Here is a 13,837-nt window from a genome sequence, read left to right as displayed (position 1 = left end):
GTCATCTGCACAAGCCATCATCAGTGAATCTCAGTTCACTGCATGGAGAAACTCAGTGGGTCAGTGTACTCAATATAACAAGGATAAAGACTCATGACCAACATTTCAGGCTTGAGCCCTTCATCAAGGTATGAGCAAAGCGTAGACAGGTGCCTGAGGGTCAATCTCAGGGTCTGCAGCCTTCCCTGTTTTACTCCTAACTGCAAAGCTCCGAGGCATGCAAACCCTGAAAAAGTTATCCCTATATTTGGCTTACACCTTGACGAAGGGCTCAAGCCCAACATGTTGGTTATGTAGCTTGATCTACGCTATATTGAGGACACTGTTTGACCTGCTGAGTTTCTCCAGCCTCAGTCAGGTGTCTGCAGACTTTCCTGTTTTACCCCTAAGCTTTCTGACTATTTGAGAACTCCACTGTGAAGAAAGTGCACAAGTGAGGGCAATGGCAAACATGTGGATCTCTTGCTCATTGAAGAAAGATGTTCAACCCCCCGCAATCACTGGGGGGGTTCTGACGTAATCCGTTGAGTCCACGTGTCAGGTGACTGATGACATCACGGGGAGTGTCGTCACGGCGGTCGGGATACTGAGGCGCAGCCCGGGACAGGTGAGGGAGGGGATTTTTAGGCAGGGAACGGTGATTTTTTTTGGGGGGGGGGGGCGCTTGTTGTGCGATGTTCTTGTGGACGGGATGGGTGGGCTCCAGCCGCGCGGCCTCAGCGGTTTGTTGATGTTTCCGAACTCACTTCCGGGTATCTATGGTTCGCGGCCTAAACACCGACGCCCAAGGAAGACCGTCGCTTGAGTGTTGCCTCTGTTAGTGTTTCCCCCCTCCCTCCCCCCCCCAGGAAATCTGGTAAACATCCTGGATCTTATTTTGGTGATTCTGCTGAAGGAGGATGAGAAACTTATTAGAGTAAAGAATTGTGGCTAAATAGGGATTTTAAATTTGGGCAACTTTGCAAGATCATACTATGAGAGGGACTTGCGGAGATGAGTTTTGACAGTTGTGAGAACCGTGTAAGGTTTCAAGAAGGAGTTCTCATCAAACTGTGTTTCCATTTCCAGAGATCTGAATGCAAAATTGAACTTGGTACAGTCGTTCAGATGAGGAGTAAAGTTCCTTAGAGCTGAGACAGCACTTCCTATGTTGTCTATGGGACTTTGGATTTCCATTTTTAAAAAATACAAGTTTTAATGTAACGTTAGAGGTATTCATATCTCTTTTAGATGACATCATCTGCATATTTGTCATGGATTCTTTTGGCCTCTGCTCTATCACAGGCGCTCCTTTATTCTCCACCCCTCCCTTTTGTCTGCAACTTAAACTTCCCAGTTCTAATCAAAGTGAAACTATTTCTCATTCAGGATGCTGGGTCACCTGTTGACTATTCCAGCTTTTAATTTTAGTTTTGTACTTTTGATTTCCAGCATTTGCAGTATTTTTATTTTTAGTTGACATGAAAGTTGTTATTTCATTACTATATGATTATCTTTGCTATATACAAACTTCTTGTCCTTTGTTATAGTTGTGTCTCAATTTATATTGTGATTATGCCTTGGGCCAAACATGGCAACAGATCACACAAGGCAATGCTGAATATTTTTATATTTTGAAGAAGTTCACCCGGGGAGTGCTGGTGATGAAAAATTTTTATTGGTAGATTGAGAAATTGAGGCAATTTCCACCAACAAATGGGGATTCATAGACTTGAGAGAAGGCTATTTTTTCTTGTGTAGTTTACTGGTCAGGAATAAGCTTGTTTCATTTGTCAGCAAAGTTTCTGAGGGAATAATGACTAGATCACCAAGTTTTCTATTAAATGATGTAGATTATTAATTAAATAACATATTCTGCTGGCACCTACTGCCATCCTGTATTTCCACTGTGCCATGTGGAACAGTCTATGGACACATTTAACATGGCCATTCATGAGGTGCTGTGGGCCATCATTTGCAGGAGTTGGATTGTAGATCTGTTAGCACTTTGTGGTTTATTTTATAGATTAATGCCTTCTATTTTTTGTCTTCACAGGAATTGTATGAGATATTTTTACTGTTGCTTTCTGAGCAAATTAATTAATAAGTAGTTTGACAAAACTGAGTAGCTCCAGTCTTGCTTTTGACTCCTTTATCACCAGCAGTGGGCTCAATCTGGTAGAAATCTCTTCTGGAGTATGATCAATGGCATATTTGGTCAGGGGTGGCATAGCTACTGCAATGCTGCTACAGCACTGGGTTCGAATCCGGAACTGGCTGTAAGGAGTTTGTACCCCCTCCCCATGACTGCATGGGTTTCCTCTGGGTTCTCCGGTTTCCTCCCACCTTTCAAAACATATTGGGGGTTGTAGGTTAATTGGTCTCATGGGCTGGAAGGGTCTGTTACCTTGCTCTATGTCTAAATTTAAATTTTAAAAAAATTTATACCCTTTACTCTTGTTCCAAGGGAATTTCATTATAGAGTCATACTAATTTCTTATCAGATTTTTATTTAACCAGATTGGATCTAGCAGAAAGTTTCCTTGACCTTGATGTTCTTCAGTCAATGAGAATCAGTCAACACTGAGAACCATTATCAGTCTGAGGTCCTAAAGTGTGTAACATAAAATCTATTATAGTAAGAAGGGTTCTTTAGCTCTTAACTTTAATACAGCCATGTAATATAGGACACAATTTTACTGAGAATAAAGTTACAATGAAGAAAAAAGATCAATTAGTACCAACCAAGGGTAGCATGATAGCACTGTTGTGGGGTTCATTCAGGAGCCTGATGATTAGGGGAAGAAAATGTTTTTCAGCCTGTTGATGCACACTTTCACAATCTTGAGCCTTCTCATCAATGAGAGATGGGCAAAGAGAGTGTGCCCAGGGTGTAATGGGTTTTTCAGTATGTAATTGAGATGTGGTGGAGTTCATTCAGGGAAGGGAAGTTTGTGTGATTTTCTAAGCTGCTACTTTCTGCTGTTGCTTCCATTCTTTAGCAGACTACACGGTGATGCATCTAGCAGGTATGCTTTCAATAATGCACCTGTCAGAATTGTTGAAGGACAAGAAGAATGTGCTGAGCTTCCTTGGGTCTGCCCAGAAAGTAAAGCCTTTGTGCTTTTCTGACCATCACATCACTGTGCTGGACTCAAGTCAGCCCATTGGAGAGGTTTATTCCTAAGGACTTCAAAGCTATATACTCTTTCCACCAGTACATTTGAAATGGACACCGTTAGGGTCTCTGCCCCTATCCTGGTCAATGGTTATAAAGGAGAGATGTCTTATTAGCATTGAGAGAGAAAGAGAGAGGCCACTAGACTTTCAATCTCTTTCCAGTATTCTCTCTCATCATTATGCTACTGTGTCATCATTTTGAAGGTGGAATGGTATCTGGCTATGCAATTGTGAATGTACAGAGTGCTTGAATACATCTCCTTAAGGAGTGCTAGAAGGGAAAGGGGTGGAGAACTGGAGGAAAGGAGACAAAGGGATGAGGCAATGAGAAATTTGAGGTTGTTATTGATGCTATCTGGAGAAGACTTCCAAGATGGAATATAAGGTGGCATTCCTCCAATTTCCAGGTGATCTCACTTGACAGTAGATGACCCCTGCAGATTCCCAAGTGAAGTGTTGCTTCACTTGGAAGGACTGTTTGGGGGTCCCAAATTGTGGTGAAGGCAGAGGTACAAGTACAGATGTAGCACTTGCAGTCATAAGAAGATACCAAGGGGGAGATTGGTGGTAAGTGATGAGGGATGAATGGATAAAGGGTATCACTGAGGGAGTTCTTCACCTACCATCCCACCAGCCTCCACATCCAATCTATCATTCTCTGCAATTTTCACTACATTCAGTGGGATCCCAGCATCAGTGCTCTGACCTCTACCTTGTTGAGACCAGATGATGGCTCTCAGACATCTCATCGTTTATCCTGCAACCAGGACCCAACCAGGAAAAATCGGGCACTAGCCTCATCACTTCTGGTAATCTTTCTACAGCCTCATTGTTCCCAAGCTCACCCTGCTTGGTTCTACCTCCTACCCAAGATCCACAAATCCAGCTGACCCAGTAGACCCATCGTCTCCTCCCCCTTCTTCCCCCACCCCCCCTGTCCCCACCTTTTTATATAGGTATCTTGTTTACAGCACTCCTGAAGAAGGCCTCAAGCCTGAAATGTCGACTGTCTTTTATTTTTGATGGTTGTTGCTGAGTATCTCCAGCAATTTTGTGTACTGCACTAGACCATAGCATCTGCAGATTTTCTTGTTTACTTCCACTTTACAGTGCTGGGAATGTATAAGACGGAGCAAAAATGAGGAATACACGGTTAGATTATTTGGTCAAAGAAATAGAATTAAACAACACACAAATGGAACTAAGTTTGGTATAAATGATTATCTTTGTTTTAACTCGCTTTGTAACAGTGAACATATAAATCTAAACAATTTTTTTTTTGGTGATGTTTAAAGATTACCCTTTATCTTTTTTTGTTAGGTTGATTCAATTTTAAAGATCCAGTCATGCTGCGATCAGGATTTAGGCCTGAGCGTTTGCGGGTGAACTTGCGACTTGTTATCAATAGGCTTAAACTTCTGGAAAAAAAGAAAAGTAGGTGTTTTTAATTAAGCTATGGCTAATTTTTTGAAGTAATATTAAATGTGATCTTTGTGGCTCTAGTATTAAATATAAAAACGCAATGCTTGAGAAACTCAGCAGGTTAAACAGTGTCCTTTATACAGCAAAGATAAAGATACATCACCAATGTTTTGGGCTTGAACCCTTCATCAAAGTATGAGTGAAATGTAGGCAAGTGCCCAAACCTCGAGTGCCTGCCTACATTTTGTTCATAAGGGCTCAAGCTGAAATGTTGGTTATGTATCTTTATCTTTAAAGTACACTATTTGACCTGCTGAGTTTCTCCAACATTGTGTTTTTACTTCAACACGGTGTCTGCAGATGTTTGTGTTTTACTTCAGTAAATTAAATCCTTTGTATAGTTGGTGGAGCTGAAGGTTCAAGGCCTTTATTTACTTAAGTTGGTCCAGCCTTTTGGCATTATAATGAGTGTGTTTTGATTACATAATACAGGTTGTCCCTGGGTTACCAACACCCAACTGTCAAGAAAGCAGCCAATGACAGAAAAAAATCTCTATCACCCTTACCATTGCTATTTCTCCTCGCTATTTCCTTCAGGCATAAGGTATAGAGGCCAATTACACCCAATTGACCTACAACCCAGTAGGTTTTGAGGGGTGGGAGGAAGCCCAAGTGCCCAGAGGAAATTCATGCAGATATGGGGAGAATGTTCAAACTCTTTACAGAGAGTGTCTGATTCATACCCCAGTTGCTGGTGTTCTAACTGCTACACTAACCGTGCCTCCCCTCCAGTACCTCTAGGTTGAGGAACAGTTTTTTTCCAACATTTATCAGCCTCTTGAACATCTCAGTACAATCTCAATTGTGGCACTACTCCATAACCGCCAAAGGCCTGTTAGTATAGGAACCCTGCACATTTCTTTGCACTGTTGGCCAACTGTGAATATTTTTTTCTCTTCATATTTATTTTTTCTCAATTATATTAATTATACTTGTGTTTTAAGTGCCTACAAAGCTGCAGCAAATAATCTAGGTACTTTGATTACACCTCTACATTGTATTTCTGCATTCTTCAATCAAGTCTTCCTTTCATTCCATAATACTGTTAAATTCAAAGTGCAGACCTCTGGCTACGTTTTTGTTCCTACAAACCACAGAAGTGTCTCTTCTCCTTTGTAATTGATCTTAACAATTTTGTGTGCTTTTGGAGGATTCATTAAACTACTTTGGAAATGTAGTTATCACATTGTGTGATCTTGCTGTATTTTATGAATGGTGAATAAAATTGACAAATAGATGTTTGTAAAAACATAACTTGTTCATTACTTGTAAAATAGTAAATGTACAAAAATTGAATACTTTAAGAACATTGCTTTTTTTGATATTGCATAATTACTCTTACAGCTGAATTGGCCCAAAAAGCCAGGAAGGAAATTGCTGATTATCTTGCTGCCGGGAAGGATGAACGGGCTCGGATCCGCGTTGAGCACATTATTCGAGAGGACTACTTGGTGGAAGCTATGGAGATTTTGGAGCTGTACTGTGATTTGTTGCTGGCACGCTTTGGCATGATCCAATCAATGAAGTATGTCTCAGTTGTATGTGTTTTTGTTTTAAAGTTTGTAATTGTTATAAATTTTTTTTGTTTTAAAGTTTGTAATTGTTGTAAATTTGTTTGATTCTGTAAGTGAGACACCATTAACTTTACAAAGCTGGCAGAGAGAACTTTCTATTTGACAAGTCAGTGTTGTAATACAATAGAAAAATGATGGTAGCATGAAATTTATGTCCAGGATATTTCATTGCAGAGGAACAAGGTAAGGCATTAAAAAACAATGCTAGTGGTTCCGATTGGCTGCAAGTATTAGTATTTTCTGCCGTGTTGAATAAACTCTCTCTGTAATCACAATTAAACTAATACTGTTTTAGGACAAACTTTTCACTTCCTGTGAAGGGAGAAAAAATCGTCAAAGCTAAAACTCATTTAAATAGTATAATTTACAGATATATAAATGATAAAGCAAAAAGTAGAGTGAAAACGTTACAATCAAGTTATCACAGTTTTTGAAATTTGCCATCATGATGTTTAAAACTTAGGTAGCAGAATTATCCATTTTTATATTCCCTATATCTTCTGCCCATCAGAGTGTTAGGGCTGAAGATGGGGGAAGCAGCAGTAAAATGAAGATAAGTGTGCAGTAAGGATGACAGGGAGGTAAAATAGTAGTTGGAGGGATGACAGAGACATGGTGCATTCAAAAACAGGTCTGCTGCTCTGAAGGTATTAGACTTAAATGCCCGCAGCATTAGAAACAAAGTGGATGACGTTGTGGCCATTACTGAGTCATGGCTAAAGAATGGATGTCATTGGGAGCTGAACATCCAAGGATACATGGTGTATCGGAAGGGTAGGTAGAGGGGGCGGCATGGCTCTGCTGGTAAGCAACAATATTAAATAATTGGAAAGAGGGGATATCACATCAGAAGAGGTAGAATCCTTATAGATTAAGTCAAGGAATGGTAAAGGCAAAAGGATACTAATGGCAGTTATATACAGGCCTCCAAACAGCAGCCAGGATGTAATAAGCATGGGGGATTTTAACATGAAAGCAGATTGGAGAAGTTAGGTCGTATGGATCTCACGAGAGAGAGTTTATGGAATGATTATGGGATGGCTTTTTTGAACCACTTGTTAATGAGCCCACTAGGGGATTGGCTGGTCTGGATTGGGTGTTGTGGAATGAACCAGAGGTGATTAGAAATCTTAAGGTAAAGGAATTCTTAAGGAGACGGTGATCACAATATGATTGAGTACACTTTGAAATTTGAGGCTAAAGTACAGTGTGTTGGTATTTCAGTGGAGTAAAGGGAATTAGTCACATGAGAGAGGAACTGGCCAAAGTCGATTGGAAAAACACACTAATGGGGAAGGCAGCAATGGCTGGCGATACTATGAGAAATGAGAAAAGTGCAGGACGGGTGTATAGCAAAAAGAAATTTGTGAATGGGAAAAATGAGACAACTGTGGCTGACAAGGGAAGTTAAAGCCAAAGTGTTTTTTTTTTAAAAAAAAAGAGGGTATACAAGGAAGCAAAAATTAGTGGGAAGATGGAGGATAGGAAACTTTTTAAAACTTAGAAGACAAATAAGGTGATTAGGAAGGAAAATATGAAAGGAGGTTAGAAAATAATATCAAAAGAGGATAGATACTAAAAGCTTTTTTTTTATAATGAATAAAAGAGTGACCAAAGTAGACAAAGGACCAATAGAAAAGGATGCTGAAGAAATTGTCATGGGAGACAAGGAAATGGCAGAAGAAATGAATGAATATTTGGGATCAATCTTCACCGTGAAAGACGTCAGTAGCATACTGGACTCCTGTGGGTTTCTTGGAAGAGAAGTGAGTGCAGTCAAGATTACGAAAGAGAAGATGCTTAGGAAGCTAAATGGATTAAGGGTAGATAAGTCTCTGTGACTGAATGGAATGCACCCTTGGATTCTGAAGGAGGTAGTTGTAAAAATTGTGAAGGCAGTGGTAATTATTTTCCAGGAATCATTGGATTCTGGCATGGTTTCGATAGAATGGAAAATCACTAATGTCACTCCACTTTTTTAGAAGGCAGCGAGGCAGTAAAAAGGAAATTATAGGCACATTAGCCTGATGTCGGTGGTTGGGAGTTGATTGTAAAGGAGGAGGTTACAGAATACCTGGAGGCACATTGAAAGATAGGCCCAAGTCAGCATGGTTTCCTTCAAAGAAAATCATGCCTGACAAACCTATTGCAATTTTTTAAAAAGCGATTACAAGTAGGGTAGACGGGAAATGCAATGGATGTTGTGTATTTGGACTTTCAAAATGCTTTTGACAATGTGCCACATAAAAGGGTCCTAAACAAGATGAGAGCCTATGAAATTACAGAAAAGATACTAGCATGGGTAGAGTGTTGGCTGATCAATAGAAAACAGTAGGAATAAAGGGTTCCAGATACCATTGGTGTTTCACAGGGGTTGCTTCTTTTTGCGTTTTATATATAAATGATTTGGATTCTGGAATAGATGGCTTTGTGGCTTAATTTACAGATGATACCAAAATAGGTAGTAGACGGGTGATGCTGAGGATACAGTAAGGTTGCAGAGATACTTGGATAGATTAGGAGAATGGGCAAAAAGGTGGCAGATGAAATACAATGTTGGAAGTGGACGGTCATGCACTTTGGTGGAAGAAATAGACGAGCAGACTATTATTTAGATGGGGAGAAAATCAAAATTCTGAGATGCAAATGGATTTGGGAGTCTTCATGTAGAATTTTCTTTGGCTTGGCTTCGCAGACGAAGATTTATGGAGGGGGTAAAAAGTCCACGTCAGCTGCAGGCTCGTTTGTGGCTGACAAGTCCGATGCGGGACAGGCAGACACGGTTGCAGCGGTTGCAGGGGAAAATTGGTTGGTTGGGGTTGGGTGTTGGGTTTTTCCTCCTTTGCCTTTTGTCAGTGAGGTGGGCTCTGCGGTCTTCTTCAAAGGAGGTTGCTGCCCGCCAAACTGTGAGGCGCCAAGATGCACGGTTTGAGGCGTTATCAGCCCACTGGCGGTGGTCAATGTGGCAGGCACCAAGAGATTTCTTTAGGCAGTCCTTGTACCTTTTCTTTGGTGCACCTCTGTCACGGTGGCCAGTGGAGAGCTCGCCATATAACACGATCTTGGGAAGGCGATGGTCCTCCATTCTGGAGACATGACCCATCCAGCGCAGCTGGATCTTCAGCAGCGTAGACTCGATGCTGTCAACCTCTGCCATCTCGAGTACTTCGACGTTAGGGATGAAAGCGCTCCAATGGATGTTGAGGATGGAGCGGAGACAACGCTGGTGGAAGCGTTCTAGGAGCCGTAGGTGGTGCCGGTAGAGGACCCATGATTCGGAGCCGAACAGGAGTGTGGGTATGACAACGGCTCTGTATACGCTTATCAAGTTAACCTCCAAGTTGAGTTGGTGAAGAAGGTGAATGCAATGTTGGATTCATTTCTAGAGGAATAGCATGTAAGAGCAGAGATATAATGTTGAGACTCTAAAGCACTGGTAAGACCTCACTGAGTACTGTGTACAGCTTTGGGTGCCTTAATTGAAAAAAGAAGTGCTGGCGTTGGAGTGGAGTTCAGAGAAGATTTACAAGATGCTGAATGAAAGGGTTGGCGTATAAGGAATGGGCTCATTGAGGTATACAAGAACGTGTGACAGAGTATATAGAAATATTTTTGGGAGATGAATTGGAAAATGTTAGAGTAGGTTACGTACAAACACTTTAAAACAGATCTTATTTGAAATAGTGGAGAATTCATGTCCACAGTGACTTTACAGAAACTTTAAAGAATGCCTATGGAGACTTCACAAGTAGGTGTTAATTGGACTGATGTTGTGGAATAAATGGACTATTGTCTTTTAAAGCAACAGGAGACATAGCGGCTTCTCACACCTTTTTTCAGGAGCTTTGGAGTACTCAGAGAGGTCACTGATGGGTCTTGTTTACCCAAAAGCAACAGATGAAAGAGCAGGCTGGTGCCCTGTTGTCTATAGAAGACTTGCTGTTGTAAGAGGGTCATGTGGTTTTGCAAGCAGAGAGAGACAAACAGGCTCAGTCTCAGAGTGTATGAGAGAGAGAGAAACTGCAGTGTCAAGCAGCAGAAGTTGCTGGAACTGAAACACAAGCTCCAGTGTGGAAGATGGCCTTGTCAGCTCTTGTGGTTCATGCAAGAGGAGAGGACTGGCTGTCTAATGTTTCACTTGGAATAAGAGAAACAGAAAGGAATTCTGTGGTGACCTGAAAGAAAGAGATTATCATCTGGAGAACCCTAATGGGGCAAGTTTTGTCAGCAAGACACTGAAATGACTGAGGGAAGTACCTCGGTTGTGGATGTCCTGGATCAGCACATCTCTCTCTGAAAACCAACAAGAACCTTCCTGAGCGGCACCAAAGCCTGTTGAACTTTATAAATGTTAAATTCTGTGCACAGTATAAGAATTGCCTGCAACCAGTGAACTTGGAGGAATGAGAAGTAAGATTGGACTGTGAACCAAAGAACTTTTCTGAACTTACACACACATTTCTCACACGTGCGCTTAGAATTAGAAGGGGGGTAAGTTAGGTAAAGTAAGTTAATAGTGATAAGTTAAAGTGTAATTCTGTTTTCATGTTTAAAGATAATTAAAATCAACTTTTGTTTAAGTAACCATTTGTCTTGGTGAATCTCTATTGCTGCTGGGTTTTGTGGTCCTTTGGACTCGTAACAAACGTCTTAGAACCATTTCAATTGCTGAATGACATGGACAGAGTAGATGTGTCAAGGTTGTTTCCCATGGTAGGAGAGTCTAGGAGAAGAGAGCGTCAATTTAAACTAGAGATGTGGAAAAAATTCTTTAGTCAGAGGCTTGTGAGTCTGTGGAACTCCTTGCCATAGGGAGCTGTGGAAGCAAGATTGTTGGGTGTATTTATGGCAGAGACTGACAGGTATTTGATTAATCAGGGCATTAAGGGTTACAGGGAAAAGGCTGGGGAGTGGGGCTGAATGGGAGGATGGATCAGCTCATAATAGAACGGCAAGCAGACTTGATGGGCTGATTAGCCCACTTTTGTTCCTATATCTTGTAATCTGTCCCCTGGTTGTCACATCAACTATCATAAGTGACAGCTTTTCTTTCATGATCACGAATTTGTACACTTCCATTTAACATCACCCCCACCACCTACCACATTCCAGCTGCTTCAGATTAAATTTTTTTAGCTGAAGTCCCTCATGTCTGAATCCTTTCCACAATATCTTTTCTGCGCCCTTAAAAGTATGGTGACCGGAATTGCTACAGAAGAAGAAAATTCTGAATTCCGTGCAGCCAAAGTTAAACTCCTTTGAAACAAAAATCCAAATGTTTGCGGTATCCTGCCGACCCCATGATGCACCACGAAACGAAATCAAATCTGCTGACTTCCATGAATCATGCTTGTGTTTATAAATGCTTAAGTTGCACTCTATTGAATATGGCATTACTGAGTTTTTAGAGTGCCAAGATGTTTATGAATGATGAAGACAAAAAAAATCAAACTGCAGATGAAATAAAAGTAAAATACTGAAAAAACTCAGCTGGCCAGGCAGGATCTGTGGAAAGATAAACAGTTAACATGTCAAGCCTGGAGCCATCATCCCTCTTTTTGTTGAAATATCCTTGAAATTGAAATAACTTTTCATGTCCCAATTATAATTTGCTCTTTAAAGATTATTTAAAAGATTCCATTCCTGGTTTGCTGGCGAGAATTTTAAAGATATTTGTACTTGAAGGTGTCCCTGATGTCATCACCGTTGCTAAATTTCCTGGAGCAAAAGCTGAAGTGAAATCAGAACCGAGAAGGTGGAAAATCCATGCCAGGGATGGTTTTGAGGCCAATGGCAGTACGGGTGTTTTGCTGCTGTCTTCAAAATTCCTGCCAACCTCTTCCTCAGTGCATAAGATTGTGCTAAACATTTGTCTTGATACAGCTATTGACTTTTTTTCCCCTTGAAGTAGGGTGCAAAAAGGTGGTCTTTCAGTGGCAGTCTTGGTGATCTAGTATTGTACCTACATATGCAAGATCACTAACAAGTGATCAATCAGTCTAGTCCAGTAAGGGGATCTGAAAGATCAATTGTCAATCATATCTTCTATCTTGATATTTCCATAGTCTTGCAATTTAATGAGGGTTTTAAAAAAAAAAACAAGTTGTGGAACTATTTCCTGATAACTCCCGAGTTATTCCTTTAATACAAGTTCGTACTTGTGTAAATGTGAGAGTGGGTCCTTCCTATGCATTTGCTGACTGAATTTAAGAGTATATTCATTGGAAATGTCCAAGCGCAAGTTTTTCACTAGGTGGATTGACTTTATTTGCTTTGTGATATGTAACTGGAAAAAGTTGTTGAAGTGCTAACTCGTTAGACTGGAGGGACCATTGCAAACATTGCATGAGATTTTATTTATAATTTCCGTTCTCTTGTGTATGTGCATTTAGAGAACTTGACACAGGTCTCAGTGAGTCAATATCTACTCTGATTTGGGCTGCCCCGCGGCTACAGACTGAAGTACTTGAACTCAAAACTGTAAGTATTATTTCTCTTGGAGATTCCACATCTATAATCCATTATCTGCCCCCTTTTTTATTCAGGGAATTGGACACAGGTCTGGCAGAGGCAGTCTCGACACTAATCTGGGCTGCCCCAAGGTTGCCTTCAGATGTAATAGAGTTGAAAATTGTAAGTTTCAGTGAATGGGGATAGTGCAGATATAGTATAGTCTTGCGTTTTTGTGTGTATTCTACATGCCTGTGTCTGGTGAAATATTTGTCTTCCTTGTAGTTAAATTTGATTGTGTTAATTTCTTCAGTTTGACTATTGTTTTACTTTTTAAATCCATAGGTTTAAGGCTTGATTGATGATTACATGTCTAGATTATTGTATTAGCAAATACAACTCAATTGCATGCAGCTTTTACTTCTCTTAGCTTGTGTGGAAAGCAATAAGCTCTGAACATTCCATTATATTTTCCATGTTCCGTTATCTTTTGCTAACTGATTGATTGCTCAGATTCCAATCCATTCTAACCTTTTCCATGGTTAAGAACATAATTATTTCAGATTTGTCCGTGGAAGTGAATTTCAAGAGAGATTTACACAAATAGATTAAATAATTTTTCCTTCCATAGTATTGCATTGTTTAATGGGAAAATGACAACCTAACAAGGTGAGAATTAGGTTAGAATCCTTGTGCTGATTCATGGTGATTGAGGCATCTTGCAAGGCACCTCTCACAATCAGAGATGCAGTATGGCAATAGTTCCTTCAGCCCATCAAATCTATGCTGACAATCAACCACGAATCTTATTTTGCCATCAATTCCCAGATTCTACCTCTCACCATCATATTAGTAAAATCCCTGGTATCTAGCACCTACGGGGATTGGTGGATGCCAGATAAGTGTATTTTCTGGTTGCTTGAGAGTGCATGTTGTGTGATCAGCGAACTTACAGCGAAACATGCCAATTTTAAATAGCCTATTTATTTTCAAGCCGGTTGCTTGAATTCTGGATAATGGGTTTTACAGTATTAGGTGAAATTTATAGAGGTGAATTAACCAACCAACGTGCATAATCCAGAGCAGTCACAGGAAGAATGTGGGAATTCTGTACATGAGTTCAGAATTGAAGCTAGACCTCTGATGTTGTGAGAGAGCAGGTCAACAAGTAG

At 40.5% G+C, this 13,837-nt stretch overlaps 1 protein-coding gene across 4 annotated transcripts in view; it reads left to right on the top strand.

Moving 5' to 3' along the window:
* Positions 1–13,837, top strand: part of ist1 (IST1 factor associated with ESCRT-III) — a 29,514-nt gene that overhangs the window by 3,428 nt on the left and 12,249 nt on the right. The window contains exons 1-4 of one of the 4 annotated variants that reach the window (XM_069901273.1): positions 512–607; positions 4,480–4,593; positions 5,986–6,166; positions 12,761–12,848. In XM_069901273.1, coding sequence (XP_069757374.1) covers positions 4,506–4,593; positions 5,986–6,166; positions 12,761–12,848 — 357 coding nt within the window. In that variant the 5' untranslated portion in view covers positions 512–607; positions 4,480–4,505. Of the gene's footprint in view, positions 1–511; positions 608–1,114; positions 1,212–4,479; positions 4,594–5,985; positions 6,167–12,607; positions 12,696–12,760; positions 12,849–13,837 lie in introns of those variants that run through there. The other 3 variants (XM_069901270.1, XM_069901272.1, XM_069901271.1) reach the window with 3 other exon arrangements.

This window comes from Narcine bancroftii, chromosome 10 (assembly GCF_036971445.1).
Source record: "Narcine bancroftii isolate sNarBan1 chromosome 10, sNarBan1.hap1, whole genome shotgun sequence".
Taxonomy (NCBI): domain Eukaryota; kingdom Metazoa; phylum Chordata; class Chondrichthyes; order Torpediniformes; family Narcinidae; genus Narcine; species Narcine bancroftii.
Note: the sequence above shows the minus strand (reverse complement) of the source record. Positions and strands in the feature narration are given on the sequence as shown.